We start from the raw sequence: 23813 nt of genomic DNA, 5'->3' as shown, positions 1-23813 counted from the left end.
GCAGACTCGACTGGCCCGTCAGTGTGAAATGGGCCTACTGTGAATATGTTAGGCGATCGTATACCTTTTCAGCATAACAGGTAAAAGTAAACGGGTTCTGTTTTTACCAAATTACTGACAAAATGTCTGAAAACAACGGAATAAGTCATTTGTGATGAAACGCATAGGGAAGAGCTACCAACTAACGTCATCACACAACTGGAAGCGACAGTTTTCATTCTATATGCCTGCCGGACTGTTAATTAATGCACAACTAAATATGTTTACATGTAAGTGCAACATACTAATAAAATTTTAAAGGTGGCTTCTTAAACGCTTTACAAGGAAAACACAAGAAATACACAGGATAACAACAAAGGAAAAGAGGGACAATTAAATGAAAGCTTGTCCTAAGAAAACTTTTTTTCTACTCACCGTAAAATCTCTTTCTCCGATTTCATTGATGGACACAGCACTTCTAATCTTGACCTTAGGGTTATATCACCACCTTTAGGAGTAAGACTAGGCAGCAATAACAAAACAAGCACAGCACCACTCAGGGACGGTCCCTACTGGTAGTAACCCCCCACTCTGCTACAGGCAGCTCAGTTCATAACAAGCAGTAAAAACATAAACACGAGGCGTGGGTGCTGTGTTTGTCAATGAACTCAGAGAAAGGGATTTTACGGTGAGTAGAAAAAAAATCCTGTTCTCTCTTTCGTTCATTGACGGACACAGCACTTCTAATCTTGACCTTAGGGACGTTCCAAAGCAGTGCCACAATGAGGGGTGGGAACATAAACCAAGAAAAAATAAAATAACCTCCACCCAAAGTCCCCCGTAAGGGAAGCCAAAACACCTCAGACGGCCACCTGCAAAACTTTGTGGCCGAAACAAGCATCTGAAGATACGACAACCTCCACCTTGTAAAATTTGGTGAAAGTGTTTACTGACGACCAGGCCTTACATACTTCAGAAATGGACGCTTGATGCCGGAAGGTCCAGGAAGGACTAACCACCCTGGTAGAATGCGCAGTGACGGGAAAGTGGGGCACCCGCCCCTTAATGGCATACACCTGGACAATAATCTGTCTGATCCACCGAGAAATAGTGGCCAATGAAACCACCAGGCCCTTCCTCAGACCATCCACAGTTAAAAACAGTGAATCTGACTTACAAAAGAGGAGCCGTAACCGACAGATACACACAGAGAGCCAGAACTACATCCAAAGAGTGCAAAGCGACCTCCTTGGGGTGAGACGGTCGAGGACACAAAGAAGGAAGCATTATGTCCTCATTCAGATGAAAGGCAGATACCATTTAGGGAGAGAAGAGGGATGCAGACACAGCACCGCCTTATCCTTGTGAAGAACCAAATAAGGAGACTTACACGACAAGGCCGCCAGCTCAGAAACTCGACGAGCGGACGTAATAGCCACTAAAAAGGACAACCTTCTGAGAGAGCGTGAGTAAAGGGATCTCCCTAATGTCCTCGAATGGCGGCTTCTGAAGTACCGAAAATACCGGGTTTAGATCCCACGGAGGCACCGGTGGACGTAACGGGGGAGCTACATGTCTACCCCTTGAATAAAAGTATGCACCAACGAGTGGGCGGCCAAAGGTCGCTGAAAAAAAAAAGACAGCCAGAGCTGATATTTGCTCCTTGATAGTGCTCAAAGCAAGCTTCTGATCAACCCCACACTGCAGAAACACCAGGATCCTAGACACCGAATAGGAACACGGATGCCACCCCACTGCCTCGCACAATGAGATGTAAGCCTTCCAGGTGCGATGATAAATTTTCCATGAAGTGGACTTACGTGCCCTCAACATAGTGGGAATCACAGAAGCTGACAACCCCCGGTCTTTCAGCACCTGGCTTTCAATAGCCAGGCCATTAAAGCCAGAGGCGGTAAAGCAGGGTGGAATATGGGACCCTGGGACAGGAGGTCCTCCTGCACCGGTAGCCGCCAGGGAACTTCCGCCCCCATCCGTACCATGTCGGCGTACTATGGACGCCAAGGCCAATCCAGAGAAATCAGAATTACCGGAATTCCCTTGGCCTCTACCCTGCGTAGCAGACGAGGAAGGGGTTTGAGAGAAAGGGAAGGCATAAATGAGCTGATAGTGCCCCCATGGCGCCACCAGCGCATCCAACGCCTCTGCCAAGGGATCTTTTGTTCTGGCCACAAATCTCTGCACCTTCCGATTGAGACGTGAGGCCAGAAGATCCACGTCCGGCGTACCCCACCGCAGGCAAATGAGACGAAAAACTTCTGGATGCAGTCACCATTCCCCTTGATCCAGCAACTGACAGCTGAGGTAATCCGCTTGCCAGTTTTCTAAGCCCGGAATATATAAACGGCTGACTGAGCCGGCACATGAAATTCTGCCCACCGCAGAATGTGAAAGACCTCCAGCGCCGCTGCTGAGCATCTTGTCCCCCCTTGGTGGTTGACGTAAGCCACCTCTATGACATTGTCCGACTGGACCCTGACCGGACGACTGCGCATCTAGAAAACATAGATTGCGCAACTGCCTCGGCCTTCCTGTCAGCAGGATTTTTGAAAGAAGGGGACCCCTTCACAGGAATCATGGTCTCCTTATTTAACCTGGACACCGGAGGATCAGCGACCGGAGGGGAGGCCCATTTCTTCAACAAACTCTCTTCAAAGGGTAACGCACCGAAAAACGCCTCGGAACTGAAAAGGACCGCTGCGGTCGTTCCCAATCCTTAGCGGCGCGAACCGGCTTGTGCGACCCAAAAATGGGACCGACACCTCTGCAGACGTCCCTACCGGATCCTCAATTTTCAAAGTATCGTACACCGCCATAATGAGAACACCAGTGCTTTCTCATGCTCCGCAACAGATGCGGAGGACTCTTCCTCGCTGTCTGAAGGATCAGGGGCCAAATCATCCAAACCCTCCAGGCATTGGCTGCCTGCCACGGCGGAGCCCGAGTCCAGATCAGAGTCCTCCACAGAAGATGGAGGGGGAAGGGGATGTTTCTTACCCGCCTTACGCCCACACGCCACCTCAACCCGGGAGAGGAAGGATTGCAGGACTGCTGACGAAGCGTCCAGGGGCACCGCACACCCAGAGGGGCTAGCTGCAGTCACGGGGGTGTCGAGGGGGCACCTGCTTCAGATGCCATAGCGTCCCACACGTGACCGAACACTACCAGCGACCGAACGCCCACTAGGGAGAGAGAAAGGCAGACCACCCTCCTAACTGCCGCAGACTGGGGGACCCCCAGAAGGACTCACCACCCTGACCTCCGAGGAGCAGTGCTGTACTGTCCATCCTCTGCAGATGGGACAACCATGGGGAAATCCGCACTCTTGCCTGGCTTCAAAATACAGGGACTAGCGCTAGAGGACCAGCCAAGACCTCCCCACGAGGCTACAAGAAAATGGCCGCTGGCCACGCTTCCACAGGGACCACAAAAAATGGCAGCTGCGGCTACGAGAATAGCCGCACTACTGCAAATAGAGCCCGAGTGCCCTGAGACCATAGGAAAATGGCTGCCGACCAAGAAAAAATGGCCGCCAGTCGTGCTTCTGCAAGTAGAGCCGGAGTGCCCCGAGACCACAGGAAAATGGCCGCCGACTATGAAAACATGAGACAGACGCCAGCCACCGCTCCCAGCACTACATACAGAGACTGCCTGGAGGGGACCCCCAAGCCAGGCAACCCAACGGTGTAGCAGAGGGGTAGGGGGAAGGAAGAGGGGGAGGGAAGAAAATACCCCCAAAACCAAGCACCCCAGGGAGTACCCAGCTGCTCCACCGTGCCTGGACCGGGCCAGTGGAGTTCATACCTACGTGTCCAGCAGGGATTGCGGGTCTCAAGCCCCAGACAGATCCACTTCCCGCCTAGACGGAGTGGCTGTCGGCCATGGCAACAGTGTGACCCAGACGTCAGGTGCCTGGTCATATGTGTCCCTGCAAGGCGTCTTAGCCCCAGTGCAAAGTGGGGCTTGTCGCGGCCGACTCAGCGTGGAGCTCAGGTCTGCACGCGCTCCGTGGCCAGGCTGGGGAGACTACCAGGATCTATAATATCCAGCCTGTCACCCAGCCCAGTGGTTAATTGCAGGTTCTTAAGTATAAAAAAAAATTAAAATTAATAAAATAAACCAAAAAAGGACCACAGATCCCAGCAGGGAGCCAGGTCCTTCTCCTAGACTAGGCAGAAAAAATCTGAGCTGCCTGTAGCAGAGTGGGGTGTTACTACCAATAGGGACTGCCCCTGAGCAGTGCTGTGCTTGTTTTGTTATTTCTGCCTAGTCCTACTCCTAAAGGTGAGCAAGAGGATCTTAAAGTCTATACGAAAACCTGACAGGTAGCTAGTGCAAGGACTCCAGGATAGGGGTAATATGAACACTTGTACCAGACCTAGTCAGAATTCTGGCAGCAGAATTTTGAACATATTGAAGTCGATTAATAGTTGATTTAGGTACACCAGTGAGTAGAGCATTGCAGTAGTCAAGTTGGGAGAACACAAATGTATGGATCAGCTTTTCAGCTACAGTGTATGATAGAATAGGACGCAGCGGAACAATGTTTCTCAAGTGGAAAAGAGATGTTCTGACAACGTTTTGTACATGTGGATCAAAGGTTAAACTAGCATTAAATATTACCCCTAGATTTTACATTTTAGACTGAAGCTCAAGTACAGTGCCATCTTGTATTGTATTTTATTGTATTAATAAAGTGTACTTTAACTTAATTTGCGCGCGCACTATAACCGAAAGAAAGCTACAGCACAGGCCTAAAATGCCGGGAGGGCGTCCATGTACATTCTCCGGTGCATGAGCTGCCTGCACACGCTGTAATCAGCGAGTCCACGAGACTCGGCTGATCTTAGATCAGAGTAAGGGGCCGATCCAGACCCCTTACCACGTGATCAGCTGTCAGCCAATGACAGCTGATCATGTTATGTAAACAGAGCCATTAATCAGGAAAAAAAAAGAAAAAACCCCGCTCATCAGCATCTGTCAGAGGGACATTGGTCCCGAGCACAAAGAGCCGTCGCCACCAGTGCAGATCAGTGCTGCCTACCAGTGCCTCATCATAAGTGCCGCCTACCAGTGGCCATCCGTGCCGCCTACCAGTGGCCATCCGTGCCGCCTACCAGTGGCCATCCGTGCAGCCTACCAGTGGCCATCCGTGCAGCCTACCAGTGGCCATCCGTGCAGCCTACCAGTGGCGCACGCACATCAATGAAGGAGAAAAATTACCTATTTGCAAAATTTAAACAAACTAGGAAAACCTTTTTTTTTTCAAAATGTTTGATCTTTTGTTTGTTTAGCAAGAAATAAAAACCCCAGTAGTGATTAAATACCACCAAAAGAAAGCTTGATTGGTGTGAAAACAAATGATAAAAATTGATTTGGGTACAGTGTTGCATGACTGCACAATTGTCATTAAAGTGTGAACACTGAAAGCTAAAAAATGACCTGGGCACGAAGGGGGGTTTAAGTGCTCAGTAGGCAAGTGGGTTAATTAAAATTTACACTGTGGAGCATATCTGTTTCCTTTGAACGTTCACGGCAGTGTGAATGTTGAATGGAGCATTACATTGTTCCCTCTCCCATTTGGCGAGATGACCCCTGAGGCTGGAGGTACAAGGTGATCCCTTTTGGATATATTGTATATAGGCGCCTTTTGACCCCTCTTTTCAGAAGGTCAAAACTAGCTGGTACATCTATCCTTGGTGTGGTGATTATCACGTGGATTCTCTGGAAGTGCTGGTGTTGGAGGATTTGAGCTTTTACATTTAGAATGGACTAAATTTCTTTTCACATGCACTATATGGTTTATGGTGGATTCACTTTCCTTTTCATGTAGAACTCATGGTTTTATAAATTACAATGGAAAAGACTTTGATTGTGTTCCATCCCTTCCATTTATAGATAGGGTTTCATTCTTAGACGCAGTAATACAGCTTCTATCACAGCTCTGTCGGCTCTATTAACACCCCCTCCACCGCACCAGAAAATTAATTAGAGCAGCAGGGGTAGGGGGATCAAAAGAGAATATTTTCAATAGAAGCAGGAGACAGCAGATTAAGAGACACATCAGATTAATAGGATTAATAGTAGGTAATGTCCCTTGCACTATTTTTTTTAAACTAAATTTAGGATTTAAAGTGGTTGTAAACCTCAGACATGAAATATGAACAAAGCATATCCCTCTATAGTGTGTGCTTGTCTCAATTAAGAGCACTAAGTATCATTTCTGTCTGCTGCCTCGCTCCTCTGCTATCAGTATGAATCACTTCTGACAAGTTTTCCTGACACCAAGAGAAAAATGGTGACGGGGGAGGGACCTCCAGCTGATTGACAGCCTCAGCTCTGCATGTCCCTTCCTCCAATCAGCTCTGCTGTGTGTAACTCCAGCTCTCTGCCCCTTTTTTCCCTGTACTCTCAGACAAGCTTTATAATTAAGTACTTTGAACAGATGTAGAGAAGAGAAGACTGCAGATAAACAGGTAGAAGAATTTGTTTCATCTCAGTGTATCACCTGAGGTAGGTCAGTCACATCACTAGGAAAATATATAAACTAAGTATATAAACTCGTGCCGATGGTGTGAAAATTTTTTTTATATAATGGGTGGTAAAAAATGATTGAATGAAGCTGCTATACACAAAGTGCTAGACACTTGAACATAGTGGTAAAATATACAAATACAGCGCTCACCACCAAAACCCCATAATAAGTGATAACAAAAACAAAGTCCATACAAAACTATGAAGGTGCTTCACAAATAGTGTGTAAAAATACAGGGAATGCTTCACATCTGGTGTGCAGAAAGTACAGGGAAAGTGTTGCAGAAAAATTTTCAGGTGTACCAAGACACTCCCACATGTGTCTCCACTCACCAAATCACAATGACACCCAGCTTTTCAGTCTGGGAGTCAGTAAAGGCTTGTAACAATATCCAAGGAATGTTACAGGATGGCAGATTTACTAATGACTAATGATTTTCTATTACTAGTGTAGGACCCACTAATTCGGGGTACTTTGTCGCAGTAAGTGGGCTTAGCACTATATGACCATATAGTGTGACCAAACCCCCGTATTTTTTGAATATGTTCAGGTGTTTTTAACTAGCCCTGCAGGAAATGTCATTCTTGTATGTGTGCGCTGTAAAATATTTTGTACTGTTTATAGGTCTTACAGCAGCACCATCTTGAATTTAAATGCATTGTATGGTGTGCCCCCCAAATATGTACTTGTATGTTGTAATAGGCCCTGACCAGGTTTTTGGGCTGGAGCACCCCTCCCCCTCCTCATTACCTCCTATTTAGTGGCCACCAGTGATTAGGATGTATCCCTTTCAGTTCTCCCACATAGAGGAGTTCAGCTCCCATGGTTGAGACAAAGGATCTTCCATTCTATTACTAGTGTAGGACCCACTAATTCGGGGTACTGCATTTTTACACACTATTTGTGAAGCACCTTCATAGTTTTGTATGGACTTTATGTTTTTGTTACCACTTATTATGGGATTTTGTTTGCGAGCGGTGTATTTATATATTTTAGTCACATCACTGGGTATATGCAAGGATTGAGTCTGTACCCTCTTTTTAGTGGGGCTTCCTGTCCCACTTCCTCCTGTCTGTTCTCGGCCGCCTAGGCAACTCCTCCTCTCGCCCTAGGCGGCCCCTCCCTGCCAGGGATCTTCTGGGACACAACACAGGTCCCATAAGATTGGCTGGCCAATAGCAGAGCGCAGCGGCGACTTGCGCATACACAGTGCGCGCCCAGCCATAAATCAGTAAGCTGTCACATCCGGGTGCCCACAGTATCAATGGAGGCACCAAGGAGGGGGGGGGGGGGGAGCGAGGCTCCGGGCGACCGCATCTCTGGATCGTGACACAGGTAAGTGTCAGTTTAGTTAAAGCATAGCTGCTGACTTTTAATAAACTAAAAAACAAATAAAATAAATTAAATAAAAATAAAAAATGGGTGGAACTCCGCTTTAAGCTCTTTGTTTAGAAAAAAAAAAAACAAGAATAAAAACAACTTAAGAGGAGACCCATAAAGCATGTGGATAAGACGATTATACATCGAGAAGCACAGCCGAGTTGATTCTACACAGCATGAATTAACTTATTCATGAACTCAGATTTTAAAATTCTATTTGTATTTCTTTTTCATTTAAAATGCAAAACTCTGTGAAAAAGGAGCTCAAATGTACAACTTTTTGAATTTCTATATTAATACATCAAACAAAGAGGTTGTGTTTATTGAAAAAAAACAGCAAAGTACAAAGTATTCACACGCTTGTAGCTTTCCAGTTTTGAAGATACCATATGCCAGAATTATTCTTAAATTCATCTACATTACTGTACTGGCATAACAGGTCTAGGGACTGATATACACTAGGAAACATTGTTTTTTGTTTGGATATTCCCGACATTCTCCAGGTTAGCATATATGACATGTTTAGAAATTCAGCAAACTATAGTGCATTATACAATACATAAACTTCTCCTTCCAATGGTAACTTTCCAGCCTAATTCCTTAGTATTAATCAGCTTTAGCAGCAAGGCAGAGTGAGGGAATTACAGAATACTCATCATGAATAGCCATTTTGTACGTTTGGACTTTGCAGCTTGTATTAGTCATTGGGTAAATGCTTTGAGGAGTTCCAGAGTCTATTTATGGCCAGCTAGTTAATGACGATTCAGAAAAAAATTCCTGCACAGGCTGCACCTAACAAAATGACATGACTGGTAAGGATGTTTCAAAACGTTTTATTAGTCTACAAACAGATGCACACTGGAGAAGGTTGTGGAAGGAAAGAAGCAATTGAGAGCTGCGTAGGTTTAGATAAAGAACAGGCATTTTGGGGCTTATTTAAAATGCCAATCAATCCAAGGGCCTGTCTAGAAGGGCTTTAGTTTAGACTGGTTTCTCTCCCCATAAAAAGAGAACAAAACCGGAAAAGGAAAAGCCAGGTTGAAAGAAGGTAAAGTGCAGACCAAACAACACACCTATCACTGAACTTTGAAGCTCTATTCACACCTCCCAAGTGCCAGGCAGTGTGCATGCTATTTTTGCTTGCTCCCACATCTCACGTTAGGGAAGCCCATTAATTTCAAGGGGCTGCCCTATATGCAATAAATGCACAAAAGAAGTGTTTGACCCATTTAAAAAAAAAAAAATGCGCAGTACCATGTGTTCTGATCAACAAAAAACAAAGGTTTGTGAGCACACAAAACACTGTCAGCGCTCAAGGTCACAAAAACAGAGGAGAAAAGTCTATAATGTTCACGTGATGACTAGGGAACATCAGAATAAAGGTGGATGTAAAACTCCAGAAGCTCCTGGAAGATCTAGAATGGATCCCTCAAGGACATGCAAAGGAAAAGAACAACAGGGCACTAGGTTATAACTAAATAAAAACACAGGAAAGAACTTGTAAACACAGCTCCAGTGACCAGGGCGGGAGAAGCATGAGAACAGCAGGGACCAGCAGTCTGGATGCACCGATGATCAGCTGCAGGGACATGGACAGAAGTACTAGCCAAGACGGAAGGCAGCAGTGGTGTCTCTCGCCCTCAATACAAACATGCACTGAAAGCCGTGACAGATGAGAGGAGGGGGGCCGCACTAAGGTGTTGAGGATATATATCCAGAAGTTCTCTCTGGAACCAAGTTTTTGGAATCTCTCTGTTGCTGAATCATAGGGGGGAAAGGACTCAATAACCCAAACTCTGAAACCATCAGTTGATTTGTCATGATGTATGAAAAAATGCCTGGAGACACCATGTTAGTCATTGCCATCTTCAATAACTTCCTGTGTTCCCTAAAGCGGGTCCATGCGGTGTGAACGATTGAAGATGGCAATTACGAACAGTGTCCCCAGGCATTTTCTTAATCAAGACAAATCAACTGAGGGTCTCAGAGTTTGGGTCGTTGAGTCCATTTTCCCCTGTGATTCAGCAGCCGAAAAGTTACAAAAACTCTGCTTCCATCTCAGCGAGTGCTTCTGTCCATGTCCCTGCAGCTAATCATCAGTGCATCCAGACTGCTGGTCCCTGCTGTTCTCTCATGCTTCTGCCGCCCTGGTAACTGGAGCTACTTTTACAAGTTCTTTCATGTAAGGGTGCTACATATTAAAATCTGTGTTTTTATTTGATTATAACCTGGCACCCTTTCCCTTACCATGTCTTCTGGTGCCTGCAAGCGTGTGCATTAGCAAGATGGCACTGCTGCGCATCTGCAAAAGGGCAGTTTGTTGTGTGTTGTGGGAAAGCGCATTCCCCCAATGCACAGGTGTGAATTAAGCATAAAAGATATCAAAAGCGTCTCCTGACCTCAAACGCAGGATGAATGCACCTGAAAGCAAACTGCATTTTCCCATCAACACAAGTCCTAATACTGATATTTCAGCAATGGGCTGAATTTCACAGTGGCTTCTTGCATTTCACAGGGATTGCAGAGTCAACAGCATCCCATCTTAACTCCCAACAACACCCACCCATAACATCGACTCCATTTGCTGCATCTTGGCTCGTTCACAGAATATAACCATTCATCCAGCACATAAAGATCTGTACAAGACGTTGAGATCACATGTGGTTATAATAAGCATTTGCTTCATCTATTTTTATTTTGAAAGCACAGTAGTAATTTATAAGCATCCTACAGATCCAGGCTCAACAAAATAGGATGTGGTTTTGAATTAAAGTTAATTAGGCTGGGTGGAGATTGCTGTGGCACTTTAGGCCTCATTCACACCTGAGCGTTTTGTAGCTCGAAGCTCCAAAATGCCTAACATTCAGCTTTAAACTACCCCCCTGAAACCATGACCCCCAAGACACATAGAAAACAATTGCTTTCTGTGTGCGCCATTCGCACCACAATACAGCCCTGAGGTGCGGTGCAGTGAGCTGCAATAAAGTGCAGGCACTGTACAGCGTCACACCTACCCCTGCCACACCTCACTACAGCCCAAAACGGACAGCTGTCCACACTCTAAAATGGAACATCTTAAGCTGGGTTCACACTATCTTCGCATGTGGCTCACAGCAGGGGTCCGGTGCATCCTCCGTTCATTGTTTCAGGTCCAATTGCAGCTCGAATTTTGGAATGAAAATCAGACCTGAAACAGACCAAAAGACACACAGAGCTCCTGTGCAAATTCGCACTGGAGCCGCAATGGAGATATGTGAACCAGCTCTATAGAGAGCCGGTCAAAATTTCCAGCTGTTGCAAATTGGATGTGGGCAACTCGCATCCAATTCGCAATAGTGTGAACCCAGCTTCAGTGTGCCAAAATGGACCCTTACACTATGCTAACCTAAAAATTACCCCTGTAGCAGAATACTTGCCTCATTCTGTGCCAGGAACAGTCATGCCAAACAGTACTGGTGCCATGATACCAGCGCCAAGAACTAATGATCCGATATTGCTGCAGGCTAAATGTCCTGTATTAACACTTTAAGACCCCTTTCACACCAAGACGTTTTTGCAGCGTTTTAGCGCTAAAAATAACGCTATTAAAACACTCAAAAAAGGCTCCCAATGCATCTCAATGGAACCTTTCACACTGATGCGTTGCGCTAGCGGGGCGTTGAGAAAAGTCCTGCAAGCAGCATCTTTGAAGCAGCTTTTGGGCGTTGGAAAAAAGCGATTAAAAAACGGCCCTCTCCACTGAAATGAATTGAAAACGCTGTAAAAACGCCCGAATAGCGCCTATAATCCGCCCTGAGCTGTAGAAAATTCACATGATCTCACAAAAAGGTAAACATGCAAGCAGAAAAGAGAGCATCTACAACAACAGGACTGAAATCGTGGGAAGGTCAGAATGATTAAACAGACCATCAAAGTGGCAAAAAAACTAAATTAACCGCTTCAGCCCCGGAAGATTTTACCCCCTTCCTGACCAGAGCGTTTTTTGCGATTCGGCACTGCGTTGCTTTAACTGACAATTGTGCGGTCGTGCAAAGTGGCTCTCAAACAAAATTGACGTCCTTTTTTTCCCACAAATAGAACTTTCTTTTGGTGGTATTTGATCGCCTCTGCGATTTTTATTTTTTGCGCTATAAACAAAATAAGAGCGACAATTTTGAAAAAAAACGCATTCTTTTTTTTCCTCAGTTTAGGTCGATCGTATTCTTCTACATATTTTTGGTAAAAAAAAAAAAAAAAATCACAATAAGCATTTATTGATTGGTTTGCGCAAAAGTTATAGTGTTTACTAAATAGGGGATTGTTTTATGGCATTTTTATTAATAATTTATTTTTTACTAGTATAGGCGTCGATCAGCGATTTTTATTGTGACTACGACGTTATGGCGGACATGTCGGACATTTTTTACACATTTTTGGTACTATTGTCATTTATACAGCGATCAGTGCGATTAAAAATGCACAGATTACTGTGTAAATGACACTGGCAGTGAAGGGGTTAACCACTAGGGGGCGGGGAGGGGTTAAGTGTGTCCTAGGGGAGTGATTACTAACTGTAGGGGGATGGGCTAGCAGTGTCATTACTCTGATCACAGCTCCCGATGACATGCTTACATGAGATGATTACATCAGCATCTCCCCGTTCGTCCTCTCCGTGAGGCGATCGCGGGTATGCCCGCAGTGATCGAGTCCGCACGACCCGACTCACGGAGCTCCCGGCCAGCGTTCACGCAATGGCATGGCGGGGAATTCAAATGGATGTACAGGTACGCCCATTTGCCCAGCCGTGCCATTCTGCCGACGTACAGCGGCGTGCGCCGGTCAGGAATAGGTTAAAGTGCCAAAAAAAGAATTAAGCCCATGAAGATTTGAAGTGAAACAAGACACTGCTTGCTACTTTACAAGACACTGCTTGTTTTACATGATCTCACAAAGGATAAACATGCAAGCAGAAAGATAGCATCAATAACACATGCTTCAATAACGCTTGAAAAACGCTGTTAAATCGCCTGCAGCGTTGCGTTAATTTTACCGCTAGCGCCCCTAAAACGTGTTAAGAACGCTAAGGCGTTTTAGGGCGTTTTTGAAGCACCTTGGTGTGAAAGGGGTCTTAAACATCAGGAGGCTTGATTGTCTAAATCTACAGAGATGACAAAAAGTGTCCGACTCTGAACTTATGGGAAAAATACAATATATATACCAGTTGTTTCTTTTTAGACCTTTCATAATAATTAAATACATAGACTTTTGAACATTACAAAAAGGTTATGGTCCTTTTATCTAAAATACTAACACGTCACACTGCATAGAATTGAAAAACAAAACTGCAAAGTAACATCAGATTCTCAATACCGACTGGAGAATTAAATGCAAAGAAAAAAAAAAAAAAAAAAAAAAAACACTGTACAGATATTGTACATATGTGAAAACAGTCATAACTAGCCCGTTAAAGGCCGTGCAGGTACTTAAAGGGTTTTCTTGATGAGCTGGTTAAACAATTGACTGATGTGACTGGTTTAACAAACAGTATCCATGGCAATCACCAGCTAATCAATGATTTACATTATGCTCTAACAATTACACTGTACACTTCATGCTTCACTTAACTGGACCTTTGTTATGGAACCTAAAGCTTTTCCCTAAATGAAGTGTGCAGGCCAGTGACAGCTAGAGTATTTGTATTTACTGTAAAACAGTAAAGAATAAAAAAGTAATTGTTGGGTATGATTGCAGCTATACAGGTTAGGAACGGACTGGAAGCAATTCTGACAGAGCAAGTTTCACCTTGAGCTAAAGTATATGACTTAACTAAAGAAAAGTAAAAAAATAATAATTATGAAAATAAATTATTTGTCTTACCTCCTCCACCGATACTGGCAACACAACTCGGCTGCAAGAAAATGAAAATGTATATAAGAACATTTGAAATGTTAAACTTTACATATATGAAGACACAAGCACGATCAGCTGGAATGTTCATTTTCCAGATTCCCTTGGCATTTGGGAAAGAAAAACACAAAAAACACTCAGGGCTTTGATCCCTAACCTCTATCTTTTCAGCATTCAGTGCATAGACAGCAAGCAAAACTACTTAGGCCTTATGCACACGAGACGCTGTTAAACGCACGTTCAGAGGCAGTTGGACACTTTTTTCAACTGCCCCTGAACCCATTCAATGTTATCCTATGTGTCCATGTACACGGTCACCCATGGTTGCAGGAAAGAAAGTTGCACCGTCTATGGCCTCTTTTATTCTCTAGCATTCACAAAGGTCCTCTGGCTTAGATAGAGGTATGTGTGCTAACACAGTGGAACTAACACTATACCATATCCAAATTCGGGGTTCCTAGCACCAAGTGGCCTTAAAATATGGGGCCCCAAAGTCGGGTCACAAAATGTCATTCTCTGCTGCAGAAGTGCTTGACATTTTGCGACCCAAATTTGGGGCCTTGTATCTCGGAGTCACTTGGTGCTAGGAACCCCAAATTTGGATATGTTGTAGTGCTAGTTCCTCTGTGTTATGTGTTCCTAGCACCAAGTGGCCCCGAGATACGGGGCCCCAAATTTGGATAGCAAAATGTCACTCTCTGCTCTGCAGACGCTTCTAGACACAAGCGCAGCAAAACGGGCGTTTCTAAACGCCGGTTTTAGCTTTTAAAAACATGTGTTCAGCAGAGTTTGCACCGGCGTCTCGTGTGCATGAGGTCTTAAAGGGGTCGTTTTTTTTTTTTTTTTAACAAATGAAACCACCAAGCTCCTCATTCACTCCCTTGTTATCTCTCGCCTTGACTATTGCAACTCCCTTCTCATTGGCCTACCGCTCCATAGGCTATCCCCTCTTCAGTCTATCATGAATGCTGCTGCCAGACTTATCCACCTTACCAACCGCTCAGTGTCTGGCAACCCTCTACTTCAATCCCTACACTGGCTCCCAATCACCCAGCGAATTAAATTCAAAATTCTAACCACAACATACAAAGCCATTCACAACTCTGCCCCAAGCTACATCACTAATCTTGTCTCCAAATATCACCCAAATCGACCTCTCCGCTCTTCTCAAGACCTCCTGCTTTCAAGCTCTCTCATCTCCTCCTCCCATGCTCGTCTCCAGGATTTCTCCAGAGCCTCGCCCATCCTCTGGAACGCGCTACCTCCATCTATCCGGTTATCCTCTACTCTTGCTACCTTCAGGCGATCCCTGAAAACTCATCTCTTCAGGAAAGCCTATCACGTCTCCAACTAATCTCCTACCACTTCCACCAGCTCATTCCCCACAGTTACAACCTTTTGTACCACCTGCCCCACCCTATTAGATTGTAAGCTCTTCTGAGCAGGGCCCTCTTAATCCTATTGTATTGTATTGTATTATAACTGTATTGTCTCCCTTTTATATTGTAAAGCGCTGCGTAAACTGTTGGCGCTATATAAATCCTGAATAATAATAATAATAATAATAATAACAGACCTCCCCCCTTCACATCAGTGTCCTCAGCCCCCACCTCACATGACAGACCTCCCCCCTTTACATTAGTGTCCTCAGCCCCCACCTCACATGACAGACCTCCCCCTTTCACATCAGTGTCCTCAGCCCCCACCTCACATGACAGACCTCCCCCCTTTACATCAGTGTCCTCAGCCCCCACCTCACATGACAGACCTCCCCCCTTTACATCAGTGTCCTCAGCCCCCACCTTACATCACAGACCTCCCCCTTTCACATCAGTGTCCTCAGCCCCCACCTCACATCACAGACCTCCCCCTTTACAACAGTATCCTTAGCCCCCACCTCAAATCACAGACCTCCCCCCTTTACAACAGTGTCCTCAGCCCCCACCTCACATCACAGACCTCCCTCGTTTACAACAGTGTCCTCAGCCCCCACCTCCCATCACAAACCTCCCCCCTTTACATCAGTGTCCTCAGCCCCCACCTCACATCACAGACCTCCCCCCTTTACATCAGTGTCCTCAGCCCCCACCTCCCATCACAGACCTCCCCCCTTTACATCAGTGTCCTCAGCCCCCACCTCACATCACAGACCTCCCCCCTTCACATCAGTGTCCTCAGCCCCCACCTCACATCACAGACCTCCCCCCTTTACATCAGTGTCCTCAGCCCCCACCTCACACCACAGACCTCCCCCCTTTACATCAGTGTCCTCAGCCCCCACCTCACATCACAGACCTCCCCCCTTTACATCAGTGTCCTCAGCCCCCACCTCACATCACAGACCTCCCCCCTTTACATCAGTGTTCCCAGCTCCCACATCTGTGTACTCTGTCACAGCTTCACATCACAACCCCCCTCTTTACATCTCAGTTCCCTTCACATAACAGCCCTTACCTTACCATCACAGCCCCCCCTTTCTTGTATCCCATCTAGACCCCTTCACAACCTCCCTTTCCTTGCATCCCAGTCCCCTTCACAGCATTACCTTTCTTGTATACCAGTCCTTTCACAGCCCCCCTTTTAGTATACCAGTCCCCTTTACTGGCCCACTTTCTTGTTTACCAGTTCCTTTCACAGCCCCCCTTCTTTACATCCCCCAGTCCCCTTTACATAAAAAGCCTTACATCCCATTTCCCTCTTTCAATCATAACCTCTCTCCAACACTTACAATCCTACCCTGCACCGTGGTTGGTGGGGGGGGGGGGGGGGGGCATAGCATGTCTGTACAGGGACTGGAGCTGCCCAGCTTTTCCTGTTGGCAGTAGGCTGATTGGTTGTTGGGACATGTGTCATGCCGGCAAGTCACCCGCCACCCACCCATCCAGGCAGGCCGCACCTTCTGGTTGCCAACTGCTGTAGAAATGAAAGTTGAGGCAGCGGGGGGAGGAAGGGATGAAAGTTGAGGCAGCGGTGGGGGAAGGGATGAAAGTTGAAACAGCGGTGGGGGAAGGGATGAAAGTTGAAACAGCGGTGGGGGAAGGGATGAAAGTTGAAACAGCGGTGGGGGAAGGGATGAAAGTTGAAACAGCGGCGGGGGAAGGGATGAAAGTTGAAACAGCGGCGGGGGAAGGGATGAAAGTTGAAACAGCGGCGGGGGAAGGGATGAAAGTTGAAACAGCGGCGGGGGAAGGGATGAAAGTTGAAACAGCGGCGGGGGAAGGGATGAAAGTTGAGGCAGCGGTGGGGGAAGGAGGTTATCAACCGGGAGTGTAAACTCAGGCTGCTGGGTGGTGGAATTGTGTCCACATAGGACTGTCATTCGTTCCTTGTCCGGACCACGATCCGCCATTTAGTGACGCCTGGTTTAGAAGATATTTGCATGTTTTGCAGCCGGTGATGTCACTGCCGTATGCGCACTGCACTCTGAATAGTTTATTGAATGCGCTTTGCCAAGACTGCGACTCCCGTGCACATATGTAGAAGTGACGTCTTTGCAGCTCAGCCAGAACCCATGAACTGGGAAGAAAAACTGGGTGAAGATGGAAGCCCTGTCTGCAGCGACATCACTGACAGGGAAACCAAGGACCAGCACGAGGCATGCAGTCAAGTGCCCCGTGCGACTGGACCCTAAGAGGAGCATTCCCATCACTTTGGGAGGTTTCCTCTAATTTCCTGATGTGTCTCTGGAACAGGAAGTGAAGAGAAATTGCCTCAATAGTACACAGACTATTAAAAAAAAAAAAAATGTGTGTGTGTGTATATATATATATATATATATATATATATATATATATATATATATATATATACATACATACATATACATATACATACACACACACACACACACACACATATACTCTTTAACCACAATTTGTGAGGCAATTCTAAACAGGCCATACACTTATTCCTCAACTGTTATTGACACCTAACTAATTGACTAACTCATTCATTATTTATAATCTTGTCTTAGACATCGATCAACTCATTTGCCATTCATTCATGGAATTTTGACTTCGCCCTTTTTCCTCACTTTGGAGGGATTTCGTCTCAGCTTCTGCTATGACTATGGGCAAGGAAGTGTAGGGAAATTGGAACATGAGAGAGAGAGAGACCCATTGGGTGAAATAGGACATAAAAGGACATGAATAAAATACAACAACAATAAAGCACTTTTTAAAACAACCTCGAAAGATAAACATATGCTATAGACTACATTACTTCCACCTTAGGCCGGGCAATAGATGGTTCGAATCTCGGCCAGTTCAGTAGGAACCGGCTGAGATTCAACCCAGGTGTGGGCAAGCCGATCAACTTGGGAACAACCAGCCTGCTAGATTTTCCTAGCGATTATCACTGGTGGCTGTTATAGCCGCTAGCAATAATTACCATCTTCTCCCTGCGGGGACAAGGTTTCGGCAGGAGGGATTCCTCTGGTAGCACTGTGCATTGATGGGGGATTCATGCAAATCTCTTTTCTGCAACCCATGGTTGCAGGAAAGAAAGTTGCACCATCTATGGCCTCTTTTACTCTCTAGCATTCACAAAGGTCCTCTGGCTTAGATAGAGAGGAGATAACTATATAGATACCTGCAAAAGGCAGTATGGATGTTTTAATGCTGACAGTTTTCTATGGCAACTGTCGCGATCTGCCAGTGTAAAAACTGTATCCAAAATGGTCAAATTACAGAACAATGAAATATAACACTGATCAATAAAGAACTATAAGGAAACACAAGGTAACCTTGACCTGTTTTCTATACAATGAGAGTTCTGGGAAAGCACGGAATAGCCCTGGGTATTTTTTAATGCTTTGAAATATCTATTAGTTTCCATGTGACTGGGCCTTGGAGAAACACAGGACTGCCTGAGACTCAAGTAGAAAATTATACATATTGACAATTCATATAACATATACAGTGCCTTGAAAAATTACTGTATTTATTGGCATATAACACTCACTTTTTCACCCTAAAAATTGGGTGCAAATAGCACGTGCGTGTTATACGCCAATACTTCAATTTTAGATGCCTCGGAGAGGACAGGGAGGGGGGGCGGGACGAGCGCTGTCAGATTACATACAGTGAGAATCTCCTGTTTACTTGGCGGCCTCTGTAAAAGGAAGTCCCGTCTCCTGGGACGCCCTCTCCCTGTCCCCTCTAGGCTGCAGATGGGCATCGATCAGGCTGCACTGATGGCAATGGTGAGGCTGGTGCATTGATGGCACTGGTGAGGCTGCTGCATTGATGTGGACTGATGAGGTTGCATCAATGGCACTTGTGAGGCTGCAGATGGGCATTGATGAGGCTGCATTGGTGGCAATGGTGAGGCTGCAGATGGGCATTGATCAGGCTGTATTGATGGCAATGGTGAGACTGCAGATGGGGACTGACCGTTATTTTGCTTCAAAGTTCCTTATTTAAATTTTTTTTTTTTCCTGAAACTTCCCTCTTAAAATTAATGTGCGTGTTATACGCCAATAAATAGGGTATTCATACCCCTTGAAATTTTCCACATTTTGTCATGTTACAAGAAAAAACGTAAATGTATTTGATTGGGATTTTATGTGATAGACCAACACAAAGTGGCAATAATAATAATAATAATAATAATAATAACAGACCTCCCCCCTTCACATCAGTGTCCTCAGCCCCCACCTCACATGACAGACCTCCCCCCTTTACATTAGTGTCCTCAGCCCCCACCTCACATGACAGACCTCCCCCTTTCACATCAGTGTCCTCAGCCCCCACCTCACATGACAGACCTCCCCCCTTTACATCAGTGTCCTCAGCCCCCACCTCACATGACAGACCTCCCCCCTTTACATCAGTGTCCTCAGCCCCCACCTTACATCACAGACCTCCCCCTTTCACATCAGTGTCCTCAGCCCCCACCTCACATCACAGACCTCCCCCTTTACAACAGTATCCTTAGCCCCCACCTCACATCACAGACCTCCCCCCTTTACAACAGTGTCCTCAGCCCCCACCTCACATCACAGACCTCCCTCGTTTACAACAGTGTCCTCAGCCCCCACCTCCCATCACAAACCTCCCCCCTTTACATCAGTGTCCTCAGCCCCCACCTCACATCACAGACCTCCCCCCTTTACATCAGTGTCCTCAGCCCCCACCTCCCATCACAGACCTCCCCCCTTTACATCAGTGTCCTCAGCCCCCACCTCACATCACAGACCTCCCCCCTTCACATCAGTGTCCTCAGCCCCCACCTCACATCACAGACCTCCCCCCTTTACATCAGTGTCCTCAGCCCCCACCTCACACCACAGACCTCCCCCCTTTACATCAGTGTCCTCAGCCCCCACCTCACATCACAGACCTCCCCCCTTTACATCAGTGTCCTCAGCCCCCACCTCACATCACAGACCTCCCCCCTTTACATCAGTGTTCCCAGCTCCCACATCTGTGTACTCTGTCACAGCTTCACATCACAACCCCCCTCTTTACATCTCAGTTCCCTTCACATAACAGCCCTTACCTTACCATCACAGCCCCCCCTTTCTTGTATCCCATCTAGACCCCTTCACAACCTCCCTTTCCTTGCATCCCAGTCCCCTTCACAGCATTACCTTTCTTGTATACCAGTCCTTTCACAGCCCCCCTTTTAGTATACCAGTCCCCTTTACTGGCCCACTTTCTTGTTTACCAGTTCCTTTCACAGCCCCCCTTCTTTACATCCCCCAGTCCCCTTTACATAAAAAGCCTTACATCCCATTTCCCTCTTTCAATCATAACCTCTCTCCAACACTTACAATCCTACCCTGCACCGTGGTTGGTGGGGGGGGGGGGGGCATAGCATGTCTGTACAGGGACTGGAGCTGCCCAGCTTTTCCTGTTGGCAGTAGGCTGATTGGTTGTTGGGACATGTGTCATGCCGGCAAGTCACCCGCCACCCACCCATCCAGGCAGGCCGCACCTTCTGGTTGCCAACTGCTGTAGAAATGAAAGTTGAGGCAGCGGGGGGAGGAAGGGATGAAAGTTGAGGCAGCGGTGGGGGAAGGGATGAAAGTTGAAACAGCGGTGGGGGAAGGGATGAAAGTTGAAACAGCGGTGGGGGAAGGGATGAAAGTTGAAACAGCGGTGGGGGAAGGGATGAAAGTTGAAACAGCGGCGGGGGAAGGGATGAAAGTTGAAACAGCGGCGGGGGAAGGGATGAAAGTTGAAACAGCGGCGGGGGAAGGGATGAAAGTTGAAACAGCGGCGGGGGAAGGGATGAAAGTTGAAACAGCGGCGGGGGAAGGGATGAAAGTTGAGGCAGCGGTGGGGGAAGGAGGTTATCAACCGGGAGTGTAAACTCAGGCTGCTGGGTGGTGGAATTGTGTCCACATAGGACTGTCATTCGTTCCTTGTCCGGACCACGATCCGCCATTTAGTGACGCCTGGTTTAGAAGATATTTGCATGTTTTGCAGCCGGTGATGTCACTGCCGTATGCGCACTGCACTCTGAATAGTTTATTGAATGCGCTTTGCCAAGACTGCGACTCCCGTGCACATATGTAGAAGTGACGTCTTTGCAGCTCAGCCAGAACCCATGAACTGGGAAGAAAAACTGGGTGAAGATGGAAGCCCTGTCTGCAGCGACATCACTGACAGGGAAACCAAGGACCAGCACGAGGCATGCAGTCAAGTGCCCCGTGCGACTGGACCCTAAGAGGAGCATTCCCATCACTTTGGGAGGTTTCCTCTAATTTCCTGATGTGTCTCTGGAACAGGAAGTGAAGAGAAATTGCCTCAATAGTACACAGACTATTAAAAAAAAAAAAAATGTGTGTGTGTGTATATATATATATATATATATATATATATATATATATATATATATATACATACATATACATATACATACACACACACACACACACACACACACATATACTCTTTAACCACAATTTGTGAGGCAATTCTAAACAGGCCATACACTTATTCCTCAACTGTTATTGACACCTAACTAATTGACTAACTCATTCATTATTTATAATCTTGTCTTAGACATCGATCAACTCATTTGCCATTCATTCATGGAATTTTGACTTCGCCCTTTTTCCTCACTTTGGAGGGATTTCGTCTCAGCTTCTGCTATGACTATGGGCAAGGAAGTGTAGGGAAATTGGAACATGAGAGAGAGAGAGACCCATTGGGTGAAATAGGACATAAAAGGACATGAATAAAATACAACAACAATAAAGCACTTTTTAAAACAACCTCGAAAGATAAACATATGCTATAGACTACATTACTTCCACCTTAGGCCGGGCAATAGATGGTTCGAATCTCGGCCAGTTCAGTAGGAACCGGCTGAGATTCAACCCAGGTGTGGGCAAGCCGATCAACTTGGGAACAACCAGCCTGCTAGATTTTCCTAGCGATTATCACTGGTGGCTGTTATAGCCGCTAGCAATAATTACCATCTTCTCCCTGCGGGGACAAGGTTTCGGCAGGAGGGATTCCTCTGGTAGCACTGTGCATTGATGGGGGATTCATGCAAATCTCTTTTCTGCAACCCATGGTTGCAGGAAAGAAAGTTGCACCATCTATGGCCTCTTTTACTCTCTAGCATTCACAAAGGTCCTCTGGCTTAGATAGAGAGGAGATAACTATATAGATACCTGCAAAAGGCAGTATGGATGTTTTAATGCTGACAGTTTTCTATGGCAACTGTCGCGATCTGCCAGTGTAAAAACTGTATCCAAAATGGTCAAATTACAGAACAATGAAATATAACACTGATCAATAAAGAACTATAAGGAAACACAAGGTAACCTTGACCTGTTTTCTATACAATGAGAGTTCTGGGAAAGCACGGAATAGCCCTGGGTATTTTTTAATGCTTTGAAATATCTATTAGTTTCCATGTGACTGGGCCTTGGAGAAACACAGGACTGCCTGAGACTCAAGTAGAAAATTATACATATTGACAATTCATATAACATATACAGTGCCTTGAAAATTTACTGTATTTATTGGCATATAACACTCACTTTTTCACCCTAAAAATTGGGTGCAAATAGCACGTGCGTGTTATACGCCAATACTTCAATTTTAGATGCCTCGGAGAGGACAGGGAGGGGGGGCGGGACGAGCGCTGTCAGATTACATACAGTGAGAATCTCCTGTTTACTTGGCGGCCTCTGTAAAAGGAAGTCCCGTCTCCTGGGACGCCCTCTCCCTGTCCCCTCTAGGCTGCAGATGGGCATCGATCAGGCTGCACTGATGGCAATGGTGAGGCTGGTGCATTGATGGCAATGGTGAGGCTGGTGCATTGATGTGGACTGATGAGGTTGCATCAATGGCACTTGTGAGGCTGCAGATGGGCATTGATGAGGCTGCATTGGTGGCAATGGTGAGGCTGCAGATGGGCATTGATCAGGCTGTATTGATGGCAATGGTGAGACTGCAGATGGGGACTGACCGTTATTTTGCTTCAAAGTTCCTTATTTAAATTTTTTTTTTTTCCTGAAACTTCCCTCTTAAAATTAATGTGCGTGTTATACGCCAATAAATAGGGTATTCATACCCCTTGAAATTTTCCACATTTTGTCATGTTACAAGAAAAAACGTAAATGTATTTGATTGGGATTTTATGTGATAGACCAACACAAAGTGGCACATAATTGTGAAGTGGAATGAAAATGATAAATGGTTTTCAATTTTTTTTTTACAAATAAATATCTGAAAAGTGTGGTGTGCATTTGTTTTCAGCCCCCTTTACTCTGATACCCCTAACTAAAATCTAGTGGAACCAATTGCCTTCAGAATTCACTTAATTAGTAACAGAGTCCACCTGTGTGTAATTTAATCTCAGCATAAATACAGCTGTATCATGAAGACCAAGAAACACACCAGACAGGTCAGGGATAAGTTGTGGAGAAGTTTAAAGCAGGGGTAGGTTATTAAAAAAAATATCCCAAGCTTTGAACATCTCAGGAAGCACTGTTCAATCCATCCTTCGAAAACGGAAAGAGTACGGCACAACTGCAAACCTACCAAGACAT

General features: G+C 45.8%; 1 protein-coding gene across 1 annotated transcript in view; it reads right to left on the bottom strand.

Moving 5' to 3' along the window:
• The window catches only part of PITPNA (phosphatidylinositol transfer protein alpha), a 104201-nt gene that overhangs the window by 72748 nt on the left and 7640 nt on the right, over nt 1-23813 (bottom strand). Inside the window, exon 2 of the mRNA XM_073616636.1 lies at nt 13769-13799. Within this exon, the coding sequence (XP_073472737.1) occupies nt 13769-13799 (31 nt within the window). The remainder of the gene's footprint in view (nt 1-13768; nt 13800-23813) is intronic.

The sequence above is a fragment of the Aquarana catesbeiana genome, linkage group LG02, assembly GCF_042186555.1.
Source record: "Aquarana catesbeiana isolate 2022-GZ linkage group LG02, ASM4218655v1, whole genome shotgun sequence".
Taxonomy (NCBI): Eukaryota; Metazoa; Chordata; class Amphibia; order Anura; family Ranidae; genus Aquarana; species Aquarana catesbeiana.
Note: the sequence above shows the minus strand (reverse complement) of the source record. Positions and strands in the feature narration are given on the sequence as shown.